The 22,775-nt window shown below is 42.6% G+C and overlaps 1 protein-coding gene across 5 annotated transcripts; it reads left to right on the top strand.

The window, feature by feature from the left end:
- The first annotated feature begins 964 nt into the window (after positions 1–964).
- cc2d2a (coiled-coil and C2 domain containing 2A) lies at positions 965–22,399 on the top strand. Of its 5 annotated transcripts, none has more exons than XM_088426201.1 (40): positions 965–1,189; positions 1,317–1,398; positions 2,347–2,406; positions 2,488–2,568; positions 2,784–2,904; positions 3,598–3,689; positions 3,767–3,868; positions 4,394–4,477; positions 4,870–5,058; positions 5,420–5,576; positions 6,160–6,296; positions 6,367–6,498; positions 6,860–7,069; positions 7,810–7,916; positions 7,977–8,117; positions 8,931–9,087; positions 9,249–9,514; positions 9,732–9,909; positions 10,768–10,921; positions 11,310–11,457; positions 12,171–12,303; positions 12,380–12,583; positions 12,703–12,795; positions 13,026–13,117; positions 15,131–15,145; positions 15,715–15,882; positions 16,532–16,580; positions 16,644–16,753; positions 16,818–16,914; positions 16,980–17,078; positions 17,753–17,932; positions 18,754–18,768; positions 18,842–19,036; positions 19,102–19,191; positions 19,874–19,987; positions 20,462–20,596; positions 20,667–20,789; positions 20,907–20,965; positions 21,740–21,920; positions 22,026–22,399. In XM_088426201.1, exons 1-40 carry the CDS (start codon positions 1,176–1,178, stop codon positions 22,209–22,211), a joined length of 4,950 nt encoding a protein of 1,649 aa, XP_088282327.1. In that variant the 5' UTR covers positions 965–1,175; the 3' UTR covers positions 22,212–22,399. The 5 variants fall into 5 exon arrangements, with proteins under 5 accessions (XP_088282327.1, XP_088282325.1, XP_088282328.1 ...); XM_088426199.1 differs by lacking the exon at positions 15,131–15,145 and adding an exon at positions 13,821–13,925; XM_088426202.1 differs by lacking the exon at positions 15,131–15,145.
- The last annotated feature ends 376 nt before the right edge of the window (positions 22,400–22,775 follow it).

Below are 22,775 nucleotides of genomic sequence, written 5' to 3'. Positions count from 1 at the left end.
GTTGAGATTCAAGTTTCTGTAGTCGGTTTTTGATTTTTGGTGAGGATTTGGGTACTGTATTTTTCACACCGTAAGGCGCACCGGATTATAAAGTGCACTGTCGGTTTTCTCGTAGTGCGAAAAATACGGTTCGATAAAAGAAGCTTTAGTTTTTTTTAATTGTCTGTTTCAAAGCTTCTATATTGAAAACTAAGGTAACGTGGAGCTGTCAAGATTAATCAATTATTAAATTGATCAGCTATTTTAACAATCGTGTACATAGTTTGACTTTGCTTAATCAAAAGTCAACAAACCCGTGACTGAATCAGTTTCAAAAATGTTGTTGAGAATGAATATGTGTGTAATAATGCTTATTTGTTGTTTTTATCCCATAGAACACAAAATACACACAAAATAATTGGTAAATGAAATCTAAATGAGGAAAAAACGGTTTTGCAATACTGTATACGTTAATGCAAAATAAAATGTAGGATTTAGTAATAATAACAACGTAGTAATTGATTCTAAAATATTAGTAAATAAATAGTAAATACCGTTTTTACACCCAACATAACATAAATGCAAAACATTATAAAGTAACTTAATGAACCTCCCAAAATGAATCTATTACATTGATTTACTTAAATAAACTTATTTGAAGGTAAAACCGTACAAACTTTGAAACTACTTATTTTTTCCACTAAAATGACATGAATCACCTTTCGATAACATCTAAGAACAACTGAAAAAAACATCTGATCAACACAGTTTGTATTTATTTTATTTTATTTATTTTGTATTGTTTTTCTCGTGGCTCCTCGCTTTCCGTAGCGGAGTGGAGTCGACGGCGTCGTGTGGTTACTATGCAGCAGAGGCAAGAAAATAAGTATTTCCTGTAGGCGGGTTAAACAACACAAGAGCGAATAGCAGAGCGTGTTTTGATGACGGACAGTTTAAACCAGCCAATGTGAGCGCTCATGCTGCTACGTCACAGCGTTGAGGACAACCGGGAGATTAGCGAAGTCGCTTAAATATTTGCCGTGTTGGAATTCCTTATGATTAAATATGTATTTCGGAACGATAGCTCGGAAAACACAAGCGAGCTCAATAAAGCAACACAATAGGATAATGATAAACCAAACAGTTGCATGGTATTAATCCCATTTTGGCGTTAAACAGATCCCGCTACGGTCGCCATGGCATCACCGAGGTAATAAAAAAATTTGCTTATTTTTAGCTTCAGCTCATTTTGACAATTTAAGATAATTCCGCATTACTGGCAATTAGCTTTGGGGCTAAGCTAACGCTAGCTGTTTCACATTGTTTTTTCCCCGTAGCGCCATTCGAGATAAACTGCGCAAGCAGCGACGATCCTTGCAAGAAACCTTGGGGAAACTCAAACATGAGGACGACGAGCAGGTAAAGTTCCACGAGAAGACGCCGAGAAGACATTTTTTTTGGGATCGTCGCTAAAATAAACATTAGATACTGCGGGAAGAAGCTACAGGTGTTTTGAAAATTGCATTGTGGGAAATGGTTGCCAGGTTTACGTTGTCGTTCCGTAGTTTAAATCTCGACTCCAGATTTTCTGTGGTTTTCTAGTTTTATGCCAAAACAAATGCAATTTTGACGCATTTTTGATATCTTTTTGATATCTTTTTCGTGTCTTATTTTTTTTTAGGTTTCTTAGTTTTACTTTCTGTTTGTTTTGTCTGTGTTCATATTTTCCTTCGAATGTTGCAATAATGGCTATTTTTGTCAGTACTTTTTGTAATTTTGTGGGTTACTACAGTTTTTTTTACATGTTTTACCGCTTTTTCTTTTTGATTTTTATGTTTTTGTTGTTTTTTTTTAAATTTACGTTTCTTTTATTTACACACATTTCTTTGTGTGACTTTTTGTACACTACCTACCAGCAAATATTTCTTATGGCCTTTTAGTTTTTCTTTTCCTAACATGGTTTTGTCTTGTTTGGTAAGAGTTTTGTCCGAATTCCATAAGATTTTATTATGCCTTTGTCATTTTTTCAATCACATTTTTAAGTGTTGGCATATCATTGACTAATTTTCTCAGTTTCTTTTTCATATTTGCTGTGTTTTGTCAGTGTTTCAAATGAGCTAATTCAGCTCGTCTTTTTGAGGTCTGTTTTTTTTTTTTGGTCACAATTTTCGTCAGGCCTCTTTCCGTGATACTACGTTTACATTAACATATTGACTTTGTAAGAGCAAGGCATTTGCAGAGGCATATTAAAAGGGATCCATTTCTAGTTGTAGGTTTATTTTTTTAGTGTTTAAGTAGAGGAAGCCTGAAATGCTCAGGTGTGCTTGAATGAACGCTATCAAACGTGACTCAACATGTTCTCTCCAGGCTCTGGTTCCTTCCTCCAGGCTGAGTGAAGAGTCGCTGCATACAACAATGAGGGACAGGGTGGGTATAATATACTTCTTTTTGGTCATATTAACTGTTTAGCCAGCGTGCTAACTATGTGTGCTATGTATTGTGCTGCAGGAGCCTCAAAGCAGCGAGGAAGACCCCGGAGAAACCTTGAAGCAAAAATTACGAGCCCAGAGACAGATGAGAAAGAAAAGGGTTTGTCTAGTTCTTGTGTATTTCTGGGAGGGAATGTTATTCTTGTAAATGTGCATCGTATTTTAACGTGATAACTTATCATGTGAAAACGTACAATCTATCCTTGTTTCATTTCTAGAGAACTCATCCTGGGGGCAGTTGTTTAAAAACGATATGAAATGGTTTCAGATCATGTGTAAATAAGACTGTGTGAGCAAAGTGTTTTTGTGTAACAGCTGTTGGAGCAGATTTCCGCTCAGGAGTCCGCCGTTGATGACGTGGAGGAAATTTCCAGCCCTCGGCACCTCAGTGAAGATGAAGACTCTTCAAAAAGGGCCGCAGACCCTCCAAGAACGAGTGAGTGTCACGTCTGCATCACCACACATTCCTTGAAATTAATTTAGAGAGCCTGTAATAAACAAGCGCTATGGTGGAAGGGTGGTTAGCATGTCCGCCTCACAGTTAAGAAACCTGAATTCAATTCCGGCTCGCTCCTTCCTCCCTGTGTGTTTGCATGTTCTCCCCATGCCTATGGTGGAAGAGTGGTTAGCATGTCCGCCTCACAGTTAAGAAACCTGAATTCAATTCCGGCTCGCTCCTTCCTCCCTGTGTGTTTGCATGTTCTCCCCATGCCTGTCTGGGTTCTCTCTGGGCTTGCACATTCTAAAAACCTGGATGGCAGGTGTATCTGACACCCTGAATTGTCCTTTGTTGTGAATGGATGGCCCTAGAAAATGGATGGATGGATGGTAATAAACAGAGAAACTTGCGATTTTGCATATGTTGACATTGGAGGTGTCAAAATGTATCAAATCAACTGATTTCTCAAAGTGATGTTGCAAGATAGTCTCTCAATTCTTTTCAGCCGTATGGTTCATCCAATTAAGAGTGTTTTAATTTGATTAAATCTGTTTAAAACAAGGGAAATAACCATTTTCAACTATGATCTGCCTGTCACTCAGGAACGTGTGCCCCACAATACATAATCAGGGTTCACTGTATGAATCTTACCTGGTGCAACCTTTATTAACAGTCTCCTTTTTGGCCTAGGTCTTGCCTCCAAAGCCCCAAGGAGTCGCACCTCACAGCAGTTCGATCGCTTCGTGACGCGACGTTTGGAGGAGAAGCTGAAAGCGGCCAGAGTGAGCCGGGGAAAATTTCCTTTTGCGTTAAGGCGGGGCAGGAAGGGGTTAACTTTGTTTGTTTTGCTGCGTTCCAGTCGCAAGGCGAGAGCCTCCAGCGTCAAGAGGCTTCTGCGGTCGACGCCAGTCGCCTACACAGTCTCCGAGACAGACAGACGGCGGGCAGGTCCGACAGAGAGGTGAGCGGGGCCCGCAATAAACTTTGTTGCAAAGATAACATTGTAATCAATTGTTTTAATAACCCTTGGGGCAAATTTTGACCCACCCTGGGTTTTTGGCTAAAATATTGTATGGATCATCAAAGCATGATGACTTTCAATTTGACACACTGCCGTTCCTTCTAAATGCTTGCAAATGGGAGGTCGAGGTACACCCAATAGGTGTCAAATTTTGCCCATGTCGGGTTCATTTACCGCCATTCAAAATTGAAAGTATTGTCAATTTTGACGATGTTTTATCATGCATTTCCCCCGATTTTTCCCTTCAACGGCAACTGGCAAATGGGGCGCAATAGGAATTTTTGTGCTGACACCCCAAAACCACCGGGTGGCGCAACTTATGACGTTTGCAAGCCTTTCAATGACTTAGATCATTGGCTTAGCCTGGACTCCCATGATGCAACATTCTTCAAAAGTGATACTATTATTCTGACATAATCAATATTCGTTATTTCGATTTCATTAATATAGAGATATCTGTTACAGGCCGATTCGGAAGGAGACTCCAGCTCTCAGCTAGTTCCTCAAGCCGCCAGCACCAGGGTGAAGTTCCGAGAGACCGCCAAACGTGTAAGACTGCTACTCTCCCTTATGTTCATTTGCATTTGGAACACATTCAAATTTTGTGTGTAACAGTACGGCCACATCAACTACATCAAGTTGATGTTGATTAATTTCATAGTCAAAAAGCAATTGATTCACCTTCCTGTTGTGTTTGTTTTCATGGAACAGCAATAAAGTCCCTGGCTCAGTGAAAACCATGACCCTTTAACCCCACAGTAAACATTGAAAATGTTATTGCCTCATGCTTAATTAGTTGCAAATATCATTATTAGTATATGCTCTGAGCTACTTAAAAATGGATGGCGGGCCACAAATGGCCCTCGGGACTTATTTTGAGACACTTGATGTCGATGTATAATACGCGACCATTTATCCCTCTTCCCGGGGATGTTGAACAGGTGCACAAGGATCACCCAAGCACCGAGGAGGCTTACAACTTCTTCACGCTCAACTTCGAACCGGAGGCCGAACCTGAGGCCGAGGAGAGCGCCGGCGCCAAGAGTCCCAAGCAAAAGAAAGCGGCCGAGGACAGCAGTCAAGAGGCCGAGGAGATTGATGAACCCAGACGGGACCAAGACCAAGATCACGTAAGATGTGCTTGGATAACTTGCTTTACTTTAACATCCAGTTTATTCGGGAAGCTAACGGAGAGGGTCCCTGCTGGCCCTACTTTTATAAATGTTGCAGCGTGATGTTACTTGTTCCACGTCTGTCACCGCAAACCCAAACTCCTGACCTACTTGCTGCAGAGATGTAATTTTTCAAATATGCTCTTGGGATGAAGCATACTTTCCTTAGAAGAAAAATCCAGTATCAGCTTTAATCTACTTTCATATTTTACTAAATGACGACCAAGCCTACCCAATCAAACGTTTCTACACACAAGTGAGAAACTGATAACGGCGGTTTGGATCTGAATAATTCTTTGTCCCCGCTCCCCGCTTTTAGAACGAGGAAGAGCCTCTCATGCAAGACGACGGCAACGTCTTTGTCATCGAACAAACGGCCAAGGACTTTGTGGAAGTCAGGAGCGCCGAATACATCGGCCTGCGGGCGCTCGCTCTGCGCCAACGCGAGCTGGTCTACGCGCCCAGTTCTCGGACGGGTATGTTTGACTAAAATGGGTAAGCGCGCATGCCGGGTATCAGGACGTATGCCTTGGTTTTCCGTTTGACTCGTTTATTAATTGTGGTCTTTTGACATAAACACACCATCATAAACTTGGTGGAGGGTACGCAACTTCGGGAATTTATGACAAAACGAACTCCAGCTGTATCGCGAGGAAAATGAGAAGCAACTGCTTGGAGCCCATTGGACTTTACCTGGCGCTGCGTTCACTGACTGCTCACAATGTGGGAAATCTTAAACACTTAACCCGCAACAAATATAAAATTTACGGATGTGAACACAAGAAAATATGAAGATTTTAGGAAGATGAGATTTTTTTTTTTGCTAAAATTTTTACATTGTCAGCAAACTGTTGGTGCGTCTTATACATGGTGACATAGAAAACACCAGAATTCAACCCTAAAATTAAGGGTGTGTCCCATACACTTGCGCGTCCTGTTTTGGGGCAATTAGGGTATTTCCTATTGTTTTCTATATTGTGAATTTTCACAATATGTGTTCCCTGTCATGAACTCTTTTGGAAAAAAAGAAAAAAAAGGTTTCCCATCTCCGTCTCGTAGTGCCGATCTCAGCAAAACTACCCGCAAACACGAGGCCTCGCTTCCTGGAGGACGAGGGGCTTTACGTAGGCGAGCGGCCTGTGGTGACGCCCGCCAACGAGAACGTTCTGGAGAACCGTATCTTGAAGATGGAGGAGGTGAGGTCGCCACACGTCGTGGCGCTACCTTCCTTCTTTGTAATTATTTTTCTTCTTCTATTCCACTCAGGGAGCCAAGTGGTTCGGGGACGACGGCAGGATTTTCGCTTTGCCGGACCCCATCAAAGAATCCGCCACCAGGCCGCCGCTCATCCATATGGAGGACGACCTGGACCCCTCCCTGCAAACCGTGTACAGAAAGGTCAGCTGTTTTCCAAAATTTCTTGTTTGGAATATTTCCTAAATTCCCTCTATTTAAGGAATATCTATCCGGAAAAAATCCTAGGAAATTTCCCTTTAGCACTGCTCCATCTAGTGGATGCAAAACGCAACGCCAGCCACTACTGTAGCTTCTATTCTATGCGCCTTATAATATGAAAACAGTTTTAAAATAGGCCATACTTTAGAGGTGTTCCTTGTAATCCGGTGCATCTTATAGTGCATAAAATACGGTATGGGAAAATGCAAGTGATTTATTTGTACTCACCTACACCAATACATGTTAAAATACGTGCTACATAATAATTTTAATTTCCCAAATTCGGCGTCACGGTCTTCCCCAGGCAATCAATTCCAAGCACACGCAACAGTACGTCGCCGATGCGGCGGATCCCAAAGAAGGCTACCAGCTGGACGTGGACGTGTCGGGACTCATCTTCTCCCATCACCCGCTCTTCAGTCGCGAGCACGTGCTGGCCTCGCGTCTGGCCCAGCTCTTCGACCAGTACCTCAACCGACAGCGCAACAACCTCGCCGAGCACCTCACGGATAAGGTATATCCGTGCGGTTCAGCCATAGTTGCTTCATGTTCCAATCAATTAGCTCATAATCCGAAAAGAAAAATGCACTATTCCTCTCGCAGCATTTGCTTCTGTTGTCCGGTAATTTATGCTCGCCTCCAGAATATTTTTCAGGTGTTCTATGGCGATTTTTATGACGTGTTCATCTGAAGATATATCATGTCAGATCATCTGTGTTATTTTTCTGATGGTAAATTGCATGACTAGAGAATATGTGCATTTGGATTAAACTTCCCAAAATAAGGACATACAAGGTTTTGTAATGGAGTTGCTAAAGTGCAAATAAACCACAAGTTGTTTCATGTTCCAATTCATTTGCTCTTTCTTTGAAAAGAAAATCTACACTTCCTGTCACGGCATTAAAAAGCATTACTTTGGATTTACTGAAACACCTGAAAATCATGAGAGCTGCTGAGCTAAATCATGGAATTAATTGCAAAGACCATGTTTATAAAATAAAAGGCAAGTTTTGTATTTAAAAAAAAATTACATGCATCATTTCACATAAAAAAGCATGATTTTGGTTAAGTGACCATTCTGGTGCTGAATCAAAAATTAAATTAAAAAAAAAAAAAAAAAGGAAATGCTGGAAACAAACATTTTTTTGCTGGTGAAAGATCCCTCAGAAGTACTCTATACGTTGAAATACGGCTTCTATTATCATTGGAATATATTGATGACATTTCAGTTCTACCCGTGTCTGTGTCCTGCAGTTGAACGGGTTGAGGAACACCATGAGGAACATGCTGGAGATCCACAGCGAGCAGAGCCTCTCCCAAGCCATGCAGCAACGGATCGTGGAGTACAGCGTGGAGGTCAAGTGAGTGAAGTCAGTTTGACGTTGCATCTCGGCATATTTTTTTCACCGATCTCGCCGCAGGAACACGCGGCAGCTGCGGGATGGCGAGCAGGACAAGGACAGGACGCTGCTGAAAAACCTGATCAAAGTCTGGAAGGAGCTCAAGGCCCTCAGAGAGTTCCAGAGGTTCACCAACACGCCTTACAAGCTCTATCTAAGACGGTAATTTTTTTCCCTCTCTACTTTGTACTTTAATTGGCCATTCTGAACACTTGTTTTTATTACTACCACTGCTCTCGTTTGCCTGTGTCCCTGCGTCCTAGACGCATAATTTTTGACAGGGATGTATACTTTCAAAAGAATGTCCATCCGTCGGACGCATCATTTTTGACATAATCATTGCCCATTTACCCCTCTATTCAGCAAAACATGCGCACTTATGAACATTTTTGACAACTTTGGCCACTATACGTTTTGATCTCTTGGGTCACGTTGTTTTCTTTCCACCCAAGATCTTGTTGCCGCGGGATTTCGTATGCAGGATATCGTTAGTGAAACATGCCACCAAAAAGTGCTATCTTTAGGCCAGAAATTGTTTTTTTTTTTAAAGTATCAGTGGCTATTCAAATACTACACAATCAGGTAACAAATATCCAGGAAGTAAAGAGTGAAATCAAAATGCTTTGGAAGATCGAGAAGAGGAACAAAACTGACATGTTTAAGCTAAACAAACAAACACTCAAAGTAAAAAACAAGACTTTTCCGCTGAAAAAATGTTTACTGTGACATTTGTCAATATCTGTTGTTGGTTTTTCCTCACATCTTGTAAATGCAGTTTGAACCTTAGAATAACTTTGTCCCTTTTATTTGGACTTAATTTTTGGACTCCAAACTTTCTTTTGGGACCCTTAGCTTTTTTAGTTTTACGAGCCCCGGGGACCCAACATTTTCCCAAGGTCAAATGAGCACCGAATACTTACTTTTGTCCTGTTATCTATGTTTATTCCATCACGCAAACTATTTTTCTTTCTCCAGGGAGAACGTGGACCGCCAGTCGGATGAGCGCGAGTACGAGAAGGACATTTTGTCCGAGGTGTGGGAGCTGGAGGCCGAGAGCGAGGTGGAGTACCAAAAGAAAATGGCAGAGTACAAGCAGCAGCTGGATGAGTGGAAGGCCTGGAGGAGGAAACAGGTGGGCGCCCATCTTGCCGTACTTGTTCTAACTGTCCTCAAACTTTTGGTGAATGGTGAAGAACAGAAACATTGACCCACATTTACAATCAAACATTTCCTGCGTATGCTAGATGTCTCTATCCGATCAAATCATCATCCCTCTTACTTTCTTCCCTACAGAAATCCAAGAAGAAAAAGAAACGAAAGAAGAAAAAAGGACAAACTCAGGACGAAACGGAGGAAGAAGACCAAGAGGCCAGCGAATGCGAAGGGCCCGCCGACGAAGAACCCCCCAAACCGGAGCCCCCGCAAAAGCCGGACATTGACGTCATCGAGCAGCAGGTCCGCGAGAAAGCGGCGAGAATTCGCCGCAGGCCTGGAGAGGCCATCTTGATTCCCGAGCTGACCGCTTCCGGAAAGATCTCCGAGTGGGAACTTTGCCCCAGGTATCAGGACCGCCATCGTTGCGGAAGTTGCCAGTCAAATGTTTATTCTTTTTCAGTGGGTTGATTTCGATGCAGATTTTAAGAGAAACTTTATTATGCGTGGCCATGTGTAAAACAAAGGATGGAAATATAAGTAAACAAAAAATCATGGAAGAACTAATAAATATTTGCGTTCATAATGATTTGACGATATTTTTCCCGCCCTCTTTTTTTCCAGGGGTGAAGTTGCTCGTCGAGAGGACGTAGCCAGACGCTCCGTGTTTGTCAAGATTCTGTACAACGACAAAGAAGTGACGCAGACCAACAGCCGCGTGCTCACTTCCGACTTCAGGGTGCACTTTGGGCAGATTTTCAACCTGAAGATTGTCAACTGTCCCCGAAGTATTACCTTACAGGTACAGTATTTGCTTATACATTTTGCAAACTATACACATTGCATTTTTTTTCCTAGCTTTGTAAATGCTTTTTGAGTCAGAATAATTGAAGTTATTTATGAACTTTTTTTTTTTTCTTCAAGCGCTCAAATTGTTCAGTGGCATCAGTTCTATCCATTAGTTCAATTTATTAACACCCACAAAAAAAGTGAAAAATGGTATGGTCTGTCTTTGTAATCTGTGATGTGACTGACACTTAAAGACATAGCCGTTAGCTGCTCTCTACCACCACCTACTGTCTTGAGGTGAAACACAAGTCAACAGAGAATTTTCTGTTTGCTGAAATAGTTTGACTCAAAGGAATCTTGCAAAAATCGCAGGAAATGAATGTAATAAATGCTATTAAAATGCACCTAAAAAATTGCAATTATAATGGTTTGAGATGTTTCAAAATTTGGACAATGATTATTTTTGTAAACAAAATCTTGCACGTCCAGCTGCAATCACGTAGAAATGTCACAACCGTTGTATTTTGATTTGGTTTTAATAATCTGCTCGGAATTTCAGATCCCTCGTGTTTTTTACCCCATTGATTCTTTCATGATATCATTAAAAAAAAAAAAAATCAAAGGAATTTCCATGATTCGTAACATAATGCTTAAACTTGCTCCAAAACATTTCCCTTCTTTATTTAGGGATTTATTTTATTTTTTTTACACTTTTTACACTTTTGTTTTATACGTTTGTTTGTTTTACTAGACTTCATAGCCCTGCCTTACTTTGGATAATTTATATTTTGGCCTGTTTTACTGCCACTTCCCCAGCTATGTACAGTATTTGTTAGATATTTTTTTTTTCTAATGTGTTTTCGCTGTGCAGATCTTTGAGGAAATGGGCTCATCATGCTGGCTCCTGGCACAAGTCTACGTGCCCGTGCCGCATTCCTCGGTGTTGCCCAGCAACGCCACCATCGAGGAGTTTGAGTTCAGTAGCAACCAGAGGGTGATGTTTGACCATGAGGGCGTGGGCAGTGGTCAGTATCGCGCTTTTATAGTGTCTCTATTAGCAAGTTTTAGTTTACATTTGTCTTCATTTATTATCTTATCATATTTTCCGTAATATAAGGTGCACCTAAACTAAAGGCCTTCAATTCTCCCAAAGGCTGACAGTGTGCCCTACAATCTGGTGCACATCATATAGCCCATGAATCGTAGCCACTACTGTAGCTTCTATTCTATGCGCCTTGTACTGCGGTGCGCTCTATATATGAAAACAAAATAGGCCATTCGATGAAGGTGCGCCTTATAATCTGGTGCCCCTTAGAGTGCGAGAAATACGATACTTATATTCTTGGTGTATTTTGATTTCAAGTGCAATATTGCTGATATCTTTTCCCACCATTATTTCCTTTTCATACACAGATGTTCCGCTCTCCTTTACGGCGGAAGACAGCAACAACGTGGTCCTGTTGACCTCCGGTAAGGTGTCGTGCTGCGTTTCCTGGGGCGTCGGCGAGAACGACGTGCCGCTCGCTCCTCCCATGTCTCAGCATCCCGCCGGCCTTCGCGGGTATCCTCATACACTTTTCCTTTTTTGATTTGCGACAACGAAATTGTTCCTATTTGCCTAAGTAGCAGAACACGGAAATATATAATTTTTGGGGGGCAACGTTAAATGATTTTCTTTAAAGTTGAAAACGAAGTAGATTTCATTACTTTCGTCGCTCTTATAATAGAACTTGACTGGTTAAGGAATAGCTTTTCATTTCAGCAGAGGCCACCTCCTAATATTGCCAATTTAACAATTTTCAGCTCTGTGCAACTTATAAAAGCACTCCTATGCAAATTTATTGGAACTGCATTTTAACAAAAATTACATAAAAAAAAATCATACTTTCATCATTAGATTCGTTTTAAAATATGATATTAATATGAACCTAATATGTAAGGAGATAAATTTAAAAAACTGCGGGAAAATGATTTACATATTAATTTAGAACATTGTGTAAAGGAGTGGTGTCCAAAACTTTCCTTTTGAGGACTTCACAAAAAAGACATAAGGGCCACACACACACACACACACTCACACACACACACACACACACACACACACACACACACACACACACAGGCACAGTGAATAGCACGTCCGCCTCACAGTTAAAAGGACCCGAGTTCAAATCCAAAATGTATTTCTAACATATGCCTTGGGCTGCAAAAATGTGGACTTGGGCCATTCCGGGTTCGATACCTCAGCTGGATTACATTTTTTTTCCCCCCCAGTGGCGTCAGTCATTTTGACGGCCTCCCCCACATCGGATCCTCCGGCGACGTGAAAAAAATGGGCGAGTGGGCCACGCAGTCTCGACTGGATCCCAACGATCCCAAAAATGCCTCCATCATGCAGTTGCTTAAAGTATGCAAACAAACTAAAAGCAAACTGCCTCACGTGCATGATTTACTTGACCTTCATTTTTGTGCGTTTGTGCCAGGTGGCCAGCAGCGGCGAGGTGACGACTCCCGACTACTTCCGCCTGGAGCAGCTGCAGGAGGAGTTCAACTTTGCCAGCGACGAGGACCTGGCGTGTTCCCGCCGCTTCCGCCTGCTGACGCTCCGGCAACAGGAAGTGCCAGAGTTTCGCAACTTCAAGTGCGTCCCCTCTCGGGAGAGAGAGGTCACAGAAAAAGTCTTTCAGGTAACAGAATTCTTTTTTTTTTTTTTTTGTCATTTTACAAAACGATTTTTCATGTGTTAATGATTTACTTACAATTGCATGATTTGGGGGGAAAAAAAAATCTAAAATAACATTCGCAGGACTACGAGAAGAGGCTGAAGGAAGGCGAGATCATCGACACCAAAGAGCATCTGGATTCCCACCGAGCCTTGGTGGCCAAATACCTCCAAAAGGTAATCGAGCAAAACTCCATCAAGATGTCACCTCAACTATTATCGTTACATTTTCTGCTTGCGTGTGTTTTTTATGTCTTTAAATCCATTTTGAATGTGTTTAAAAAGCTTCAAGAGTATGTGATGGTTTTCCATTTTTGTTAAACACTTATTAGGTATCACCCATTGTGGTTGCATATGAAATGTATTGCATACAACAAATGGAAATTGACAGTAATTTTTCCCCGCAGATCCGTGAGGCGGTCATCCACAGGTTCCTGCTTGCCAGCCATCACTTCCTGTTGTCCGACATGGTCATCGAAGAGGAGATGCCTTGTTTTGGGTAACCCATTCCAAAAATGCCGATTGCACTTTAACTCACCGTTTTAGCTCACTAGACACTTTTCTTAGTGTTTTGGAGACAAAGTATACTTCCAGGTGATGAAAATATGATTTTCTTTTGGGTTCTGTCCCAAAAATGGGACATAAATCAGTTCGAAACATCGTTATTTCAAGTATGACCCATACGAACCGGTACCAGTTGATACGCGGACCGGTACCGGGCCACGGACCGGCGCTTGGGGACCTCTGGTCTAATACTAGGTTTGGCTTCCATCACCAATAACGATACATTGACAAAAGGCCCGATACCGCTCTCCGATCCCTAGTAACAAATATTCTATATTTGATCTACAAATCAAATAGATTGTGTTGAATAGAAAAACAAAATGTTTGAGATCAGACTATGCAGAATTGCGTCTCCCTTCTAAAGCAAATTCTTTCACATGACATCATCATCTTTTTGATTGACACTTCACACATTCGGTTTAGGGACGTTGAAATGGATCAAAATCGCTGTTTCCCGTTTTGTAAATGCCACCTGGAAGTATGCGGGTCCTCATAGTGAAATGCACCTTTCTGTTGTGTGTTTGTAATGCACGCCCCGAGCTCTAATTCCATTTTCTGTCTCGTATTTCCTCTGCATGCTTTTTTTTTCTAACTCTTAACAAAAAAAAAAAACAAAACGTAAAAAAAAAACGAAAAAGGGCAGCACATTTACAAAGAGTACCAGATCGCCACCTTCGAGAAGGCAGGGAGTTTTTAGAGCTGAGGAGTCCAAAGACAATAGCTGGCAGGGCAGAGTTGCTCATGTAAGTACCAAGTGGATCCCAAAGGCTTTTATTTATTTATTTATTTATTCATTTATTTATTTACAACTCTGGGACCAGTCATGGCACTATTTAGGACCAGTTTGAAAGTAGGTTTTCTGAATTTTTTTTCCCCTCAATATTAGTGTATTTTGATCATGCTTTCTTGTTGTGTTTACCCAGCAATGTGACAAGATATATAAAAAAGAAAAATGAAGGTTAAAAATCAAAAGTGGCTACTTTAACCTGAGTACGTCGCAGAAAACCAGATGAAGCGTTTTGAAGGAATCGGGCCTTTTGTGTGAACGCTTTTCTATTATGTTTTCTTTTGAAAATCTGGTAAAAAAAAATCAAATTACAGTAAACCATATAAGTTTGTTATTTCTCATCGTCCGTCTTATGATTTGACAAAGCTCAAAATATCCACCAAGTTTTCAGAGCAGGTCAAAGTTCTGAGTTCTCAACTAGGTCAGATTCAAGATTTATTCGTGACAAAAGCAGTGTGCGCAACATGATAGATCAAACACCCAAAGCACAGTATTTTCCGCACTTAAAGGTGCTTCGGATTAAAAGGCGCATCTTCAACAAATGGCCTATTTTTTAAACTTTTCATATATAAGGTCCACCGTATCATAAGGCGCATAGAATAGAAGCTACAGTAGTGACTGGGGTTGCATTATGTATCCACTAGATGGAGCTGCGCTAAAGTGAATCAAGACAAAACAAATAAGTCAGTCAAACTCTAATAGACAATCAGATATTAAGAATAAATATTTTTCGTGAAAAGTACGAAAAAATACCTCCATTACATTAAAATACTGTTTCCATCAATGCCAAGACCAATCAAGAATCTAAAAGAATAGAATCATGGTTATATCCAGTATTAAACTTCCATGTTTTTATCAAGTTGCAAATGAATTAAATTGAAGAATTTACATTGCGATTAAATAATTTTTAAAATCATTTTTCATGATAAGGCGCACTTTCAGCTTTTGACAAAATTGAAGGCTTTTAGGTGTGCCTTTCAGTGCAGAAAATACAGCAATCAATTGTTTGTGTGTGTGTGTGCGTGGATTTATTTATGGGGGTATTTTTTGTTGTTGTTTTTTTTAGAAACTTCCACAAAGATGGCGACCACTTGTCACATTGCTAATTTGTCTCTGCTTTTTCTTTTTTTTTTTTTTTTCTCTGCTATACATTTTAAACAGTGGTGCCGGTCCAGGGTATGTTAAGTTCTGATTTCGCCCCCTTTCCCAACTAGCTTGAACTGCAGTTTAGTCCTAGCGGTAGATTTTAGTATTCACTCCCGCCATGGCTTTGCTAAGATTTTTTTTTCTCTCAAATTTAGCTAAAAATTGATCAATAATGTTTCATTTTTCCTTACATTTTCTAACGCTCGTGATTCTCAGCCCAATTTTCTAACTGAGGTCACCATCAGAATCCTGGTTTTGAATGAAATCCCAAATGTCGTCCAAGCAAATAATTCTTGCATCATTTTCAAGTTCAACTATGGCCAAATGCCTGGCGGGACTGAGCAGTGTAATCCTCTTTGTGTTTGTTTCTGTGAAGACAATCTGTCCTTGCATGTAGCTCAGGGGTGTCTAAACGTTTTATTTTGAAAATTTGCCGCATCACTGATTTCTGTTGACGATTTTCGGAATTTTATGATTTTTATAGTTCCTTTGCAACTATAAAAAAAAAAAATGTAGGACAGGTCAAACTTTGGACACCCCTGATGTAGGTTGATGTGATGGTACTGGTACCCAGTGGATGTTTTGTGGGGGACAATCAGGATTCTGGGCCTCAACCTCTTCCACCTGGCTGAGCCCAAGCGTCCTCTCAAGCCTCAGAGGAAGGAGAGGAAAAAGGTCACGGCTCAAAATTTGTCCGACGGAGACATCAAGCTGCTGGTCAACATCCTGCGGGCCTACGACATCCCCGTTCGCCGCTCGCAGAGCAGGTCAGCGCCCCGCCCCCGCCCCCTCCCCCATCCTTCTTTTTATCAACAATCACTTTTTTTCTGGTTAATACTTGCACCAAACAACGGAAAATGCAGCACAAAACACGAGCGAATATCACTTATTAGATCCAATGCTAGTGGCTGATTTTATGATGAACATTGCTGCCATCTAGTGGCCGAAAGGTCGGTTACAATTTTCGCCACCTAAAGCAAAGAAAAATGACACGCACTAATCGAAACTTTTATTCATTAACAGTCCGTGAAATTAAGAAAAAACACTGAATTCGAGTTTTTTTTCCATAATTTTGACAAGTATTGTGCATTCAATACAAAAATATAATGAAAAATTACACACTTATTCCAAATATCAAATTCAAATGCAGATATTGATGTTTGTATTTGAGCATTTTTAGTCTTTTAGTACCTTGCTTTTGTGATGACCTCTGCTGCCATCTAGTGGCTGAATACCTAAAACAGAAAGACCGCTTTATTGTATTCGTTTTGAATTCAGGAAATGTTTAAATTAAGACAAAACATTGAATTAATTAAGGCTGTTTTCAAGCTTTTGACTGCGACTGCCCATTCAATACAAAAATAGCGTTTAGAAAAAAAATACACACCCACGCAAAACCTGTCGTTTGCATTTCAGCAAAGCGGGGCCGAGCGCCGTGCAGGCCAGCGACTGGCTGGTCAACCAGGTAGGACGCCTTAAGTCCGGCGGGGCGACCCGCGGGGGTCGCCCACACGCTTCCGTTTTTCAGGTCCAGGTGCGTCCCTTCGTGGAGGTCTCCTTCCAGCGCAAGGTGTTCCAGACCAGCACGGCGGACGGGCCCAACCCCAGCTGGAACGAGGAGCTGCGGCTGCCATTCCGGTAAGCTCCCCCGCCCCGCTGTCCGGCCCGGGAACGCAAAGCGGAACTTTTGCCGCCCCGGCAGCGCGCCCAACGGAGACTACAGCATCGCCAGCCTGCAGTCGGTCAAGGACGAAGTCTTCATCAACATCTTCGACGAGGTGCTTCACGAAATGGGAGGGGTGAGTCCCGGCGGGTCCCGATGCGGCGAGCGAGCGGCGGACCGTGAGCGCCGCGGTCTCGGCAGGATGACAAAGACAAAGGCAAAACGCTGCACACGCGGCTGGAGAAGCACTGGCTGGGATCCGTCAACATTCCCTTCAGCACCATCTACGCGCAGGCCAGGGTCAGTCGCGCGCGGTAGCGGTCAAAAGTTTGGAAACGCCTTCGCATGCCTCTCAAACCTTTTTTTTGCCCCTTTATTGCCGTATACATACAATTGAATAACAACATTGGGAGCGTTGCCTCAATTAGTGCATGGAAAACAAACACTAAACAGATTAAGGGAAGAAATGTTATGGGTTCAAAGTCTGAATTTCATAACATGCATTTTCAATAGAAATTTGAGTCCAAAATGAATGTTCATTATGTAGTTTTTACTGTTATATACATTTATTATTTCTACACGTATTTTTTCTACACGTGAATGTAAAATATGTGATGCAATGACAAGACATTTTGTTATATTTCGTATCGCGCATCCCTAGACAAATTATTAGATCATAAAAAATTAAAAATAATCCCCAAAAAAGACAAAAACACACAAATTTAAATAATAAAAAAGTAAAAATAATCCCCAAAAAAGACAAAAAACACACACATTTAAATGAAATGAATGACTTGAGAAAGACTAAATAAAAATCACTGGGCCGAGGTATGGGAAACAATATTCACAATAAAAAAAAACGTGGCTGGAACGTTCTTAGGCAAAAGATTTCCGAAAAATGAAAATAAAGGCCAAAATGGACAAAAGCACACAAACGCGGCCCGATGACGTTTCCGTGGACTTTGCGCGGGCAGATCGACGGCACGTTCAAGGTGAAGACGCCGGCGGTGCTGCTGGGCTACAGCGCGGAGCGGGGCCACGCCCACGGGGGCCCCGTCTACGAGAGCGCCCAGAGCCTCTGCCGGGGAGCCTTCATCACGCTCTTCATCACCATCGAGCCCCAGCTGCTGCCCGGCGACTCCATCAGGGAGAAGGTGTCCCCCCGCCGCCGACCCCGCCGCCGCCGTAGCGACCTCCTTTCTTCAAATAGTGGCCAGGGACTCACGCAAATATATCTTCCTTTACACTTTGGGTTTTTTTTTTTTTTTTTTTTAAATTCCTTTACTATTGCTTGTATGTATTTTTCTGATGGGGGGAAAAAATTTAAATTTGAGTTAAAAAAAAAAAAAATTCCCTGGGATCAAAAATCATCAATTTATGTGATTTTATTTTATTTTATTTTTTTTAAGTACTGTCATAAGGTAGATTTAATGCAGGAAAATTTAAAAAATGATTTACACTGTTGGACTGACCTGTGCGTATTTTTTAGGGGGAAAAAATAAATAAATAAAATAATAAAAAAAAAAAATATATATATATATATATATATATATATATATGACATTTTTTAAGTTTTTTTTTTTTTTTTTTTTTTTTTTTTTTTTTTTTTTTTTTTTTATATTTTCTAATATATGTGATCCCCGATTCACTTGTAAAAATGTAAAAATGCGAAACGATTTTGCATCCTTTCAAACTATAGTATAGCGCCAACTACTGGAGAGGAGGACTTGTCCAATGTCAAATTTGGATTTATCGCAGGTATTTGAATGCATTCGAATCAAAAAATCCCTGGCCGCTATTTTGGAACTCTGTCCTGCATTTCTGACATTTTTAACACTTTTGTTTGCATGTTTATGTTTCAATACCAGGGATGATTTTTTTTTTTTTTTTTATGGAGTCCATTGTTTTGAATCTTTCTCCCGTAGTTCCCACGCTATCATTCATTTGTGTTTTTTTTCCGCCCTGCATGATCTAGATAAAGGAACTCAAGGTAACGGTCGGCCGCGGTCGCGCAACTCGGCCCCCGTCCCTCCGCCCTGACCTCTGACCTTTGTCGCGCCCAGTTCGACAGCCAAGAGGACGAGCGTCTGCTGCGGGCGGCCGAGCGCTTCGAGCGCGTGGCGGCCAACGAGTTCCCGGGCCGGCCGTGCGCCACCACCGTGGTGGACCTCAACGGCAAGACCGTCTTCATCACGCGCTACATCCGCCCGCTCAACCCGCCGCAGGAATTGCTGGCCGACCAATCCCAGGAGGCCGCGGTGAGGCCCCCGCGACCCGGGCCCGCCCCGCTTCTGCTTTCCAACGCCCTTTTCCGTCCTCCCAGGCTCGAGTGGCGCGCTTCGTCTCGCTCATCCCGTCCCTGCCCGACAGAGTCTCCTTTGCCGGCATCTGTGACCTTTGGAGCACTTGCGATGTCAGTATACTTCGTATCGCAAACGGTCCTCAACAGATTGGCGTTAGGTTGCAAATTATGCACATTTATGGACATTTCTTTTTTTTTTTGACATCACAAAAGAAACACTAGGGAGCTGAAATTTTATGCCGTTATATTTGTGCCACAATTACGAGCGCGCGAAAAAAAATTGGAGCGAGCGAAAACAGATTTTGAGAGCAAGAAAAAAACGATTGAGCGCGTCATGATAAGAGTTTGAGCGCGCGCCGATGGAGTTTGAACTCCGAAAAAGAAATCGCTCGCTCAAAATTCCTTTTCGCTCGCTCGGGATAGCGCTCGCGAGATGTTGAGCGCGAGAATGCTATTGCGAGCGAGCGTTCTGACATTTCCATGTGATTGCAGCTGGCCGTGCAAGATTTTCTGTACAAAAATCATCATCGTCCAAATTTTGGACCATTCTAATTTGAACTCAAACGATGTCAGCCAACAGAAAATTCTTTGTTGACTTGTGTTTCACCCCAAGACAGTAGGTGGCGGTAGACACCTGTTAGTGGCTATGCCTTAAAGTGTCATTATCACGTCAAAGGCCACACAGACAGATCATACTAGTTTCCATTGGTTGAAGGAAAAAGTATATTCATAATTCATTTTTATTTTATTTTTTTCACTTTTTTTTAACCATTAACCCCCCCCCCCCCCCCAGCAATTCTTGACATTGCTGGCGGGCGATGAAGAGGAGCACGCCGTGCTGCTGTGCAACTACTTCCTGTTCCTGGGCAAGAAGGCGTGGCTGATCATCGGCACGGCCATACCGGAGGTGAGCTCGCCATTTTTCGGATCAGCAAAATGACTTCATAATTAGAAAATCATTTTTCTTCCCCTCGCAAGCGCGCGCCGGCGCTACAAGAATGAAGTACTAGTGTGATTAGGTACTCCAGTACCTAAAGTAATCTATTACTTAACCCTTCTGCAGTATTTTGACCATTTTTTTGGTCATTTTTTTCCTGGTCATTCTGACTAGCACTCCTGGTATGGTGACATTTTGTCACCGCCTGGGTGAAATTTCAGCTCCTTAGTTTTTTCTTTCAATGCTTTCCCTCTGATGTTTACATGCTATGTTTACATGCTCCTTTAGCCAATGAATGAAATATTCATGTACAAAGCTTGTGCTTAATATCCCAAAAAAGTCGTCGATAAATTGCTGCTGCGCCTACTTTGGCCCCTCGGGGGCAGCGTGGCGCACGCTCGGAGCAAAAGCGAGGCAGAAGGTACGACCGTTTTTGTTTCGGAGGGCTCGAGCGCTTACGTGCTGACGCTGGAGCAAGGGCGCTACCTGATCTGGAACCCCAGCGGCGGGCAGTGCTACGGCCAGTACGACACCTTCTGCCCCCTGCAGGCCGTCGGCTGCCTGGTCAACGCCGACAACGTCAGTAAGCGGCGTGACTTAAAAAAAAAACAAAACAAGTCAAACGTAAACGGGGGTGGTCCGGCGCCAGGTGTGGCTGAACATCCAAGAGCAGGCGTCGCCCATGAGGATCAGCCTGGACGTGAGCCGGCCCAACGGCTGGAGGCCCTTCTTCACGCGATCCTTTGCGCATCCCGGCCTCTCCAGCGTGCAGGTGAGCGGCGAGCCGGCGCGCACGCCGGGCGCCGCTTACTTCCCGCGCGCCGCTTACTTCCCGCGCGCCGCTTCCTTCCCGCGCGCCGCTTACTTCCCGTGCGCGCGACGGCGCCAGCCCCAAGAACTGGTGTACCGAGCCTCGGACAAAGCCAACGCCGTCCAGCTGCAGGACAGGTGAGCGGGACGCCGATAACACATTGAGCCCACATTGGGCTATATTGGGCTCCATTTTTTTTCTTCATATACATCCTTGCCCCTTTTAAAATCCTAACCCTAGTATTAAAAGGCTTTTTTTGTTTGTTCGTTTTTAGAAAAAAAGCAGTATATAAATGGTCGTTTATTTTTTTAACAAAAAAAAGAAAAGCCTGACTGTACATGGTCATTTTTTTTCACAAAAAAAGGCTTACTATGTTTTTGTTTTGTTTTTAGAAAAAAGCAGTGTAGGGTTAGGGTTAGCGAGGGTTAGGGTTAGGGTTTTGTCATTTATTTTTTTAACAAAAACGAATAAATAAAAGCCTTACTATACATGGTCAATGTTTTTTTTTTTTAACAAAAAAAGGCTTACTATGTTTTTGTTTTGTTTTTAGAAAAAAGCAGTGTAGGGTTAGGGTTAGCAAGGGTTAGGGTTAGGGTTTTGTCATTTATTTTTTTAACAAAAACGAATAAATAAAAGCCTTACTATACATGGTCAATGTTTTTTTTTTTAACAAAAAAAGGCTTACTATGTTTTTATTTTGTTTTTAGAAAATAGCACTATAAGAATGGTCGTTTATTTTTTTTCAACCCAAAAAAAAGCCTTACTTAACTTGGTCTTCTTTTGAGAGGAAAAAAGCCTGAAAATCGTGTTTAAAAAAGTAAAAAAAAAAAAAAAGGCCCGCCCAAGTTTCGAAGCCTGATTCGAAAACCTCACTCGAGCCCGGCGGTAAGCGCTCGCGTTTGTCTCTGGAGGCTGGAGAAGGTCCTGCGCGACAAGCTGATGGAGTGGCGCCCCCAGCGGCCCACCCGCTGGAACCGCTACTGCGGCGCCGCCCTCAAGCGCTTCCTGCCCAGCCTGGAGCAGCAGAGCGGCGCCCGCGACCTGGCCGAGGCCCACCGCCTGGAGCTGCAAAACCTGCTGGCCGACAACCGGGTGAGCGGCCCTCGCTCGGGACCGGCCCGGCGGCCGAGCGTCCCTCCCGCCCGGCGGCCGAGCGTCCCTCCCGCCCGGCGGCTGAGCGTCCCTCCCGTCCCGCAGATCTCGGGGTTCCCGCTGCACGCGGCCTTCTCGGAGATCGGCCCCGTGGTGGAGGCGGTGCACAGCACGGGGGTGCACACCATTCAGACGGCCAACGTGGAGTTCGCCCTGGCCGTCTACGTGCACCCGTACCCCAACAACGTGCTGTCCGTTTGGGTGTACCTGGCCTCGCTGGTGCGCCCGTGACGCCGCGCCCCCGAAACGCAAACCGAGGACCTTTTCTTCCCACGCCTTACTCTACGTCCGAAGGCCTTGGCCTGGTATGGCGTGGAACTGGATAAACGACTTGGTTTTTTTTTTTGGCTCGTCATTTTATGGACTTTTTATAAAGCGGTAAATAAACATTGCGACATGTGGGGCCTCTTCAAACGGCATTCTTCGTCTTTCTTTTGGGGGGGGGCTTTTGATAAATTGGCGTTTTCCTGGCATAAAAAAGCCTTACTATAAGTGGTCATTTTTTGACAAAAATAAAAGCTTTACTGTTCTCATGAAGTTTTTATGAATAAATGCCTTACAATAAATTTTGTTGCGCATCCCCAGAAAAAAAATGCCTTACTATAAATGGTCTTTTTTTTTTTTGAAAAAAAGCTTTATATTCATCTTTTTTTGTGTTTGGACAAAAATGCCTTATACAGGAAAAATAAGATAATTTTGGGAGGTAAAAACATGATTGTTGCTTTGCAATTTTCAAAAAATAATTAGTGATATCAAAATAAAACAAAGCTTATAATTGGTCGATTGACAAAAAAA

The sequence above is a fragment of the Hippichthys cyanospilos genome, chromosome 10, assembly GCF_059441005.1.
Source record: "Hippichthys cyanospilos isolate Australia breed blue-spotted pipefish chromosome 10, RoL_Hcya_1.0, whole genome shotgun sequence".
In the NCBI taxonomy this organism is placed as follows: domain Eukaryota; kingdom Metazoa; phylum Chordata; class Actinopteri; order Syngnathiformes; family Syngnathidae; genus Hippichthys; species Hippichthys cyanospilos.
This window is presented reverse-complemented; position numbering and strand designations above follow the sequence as displayed.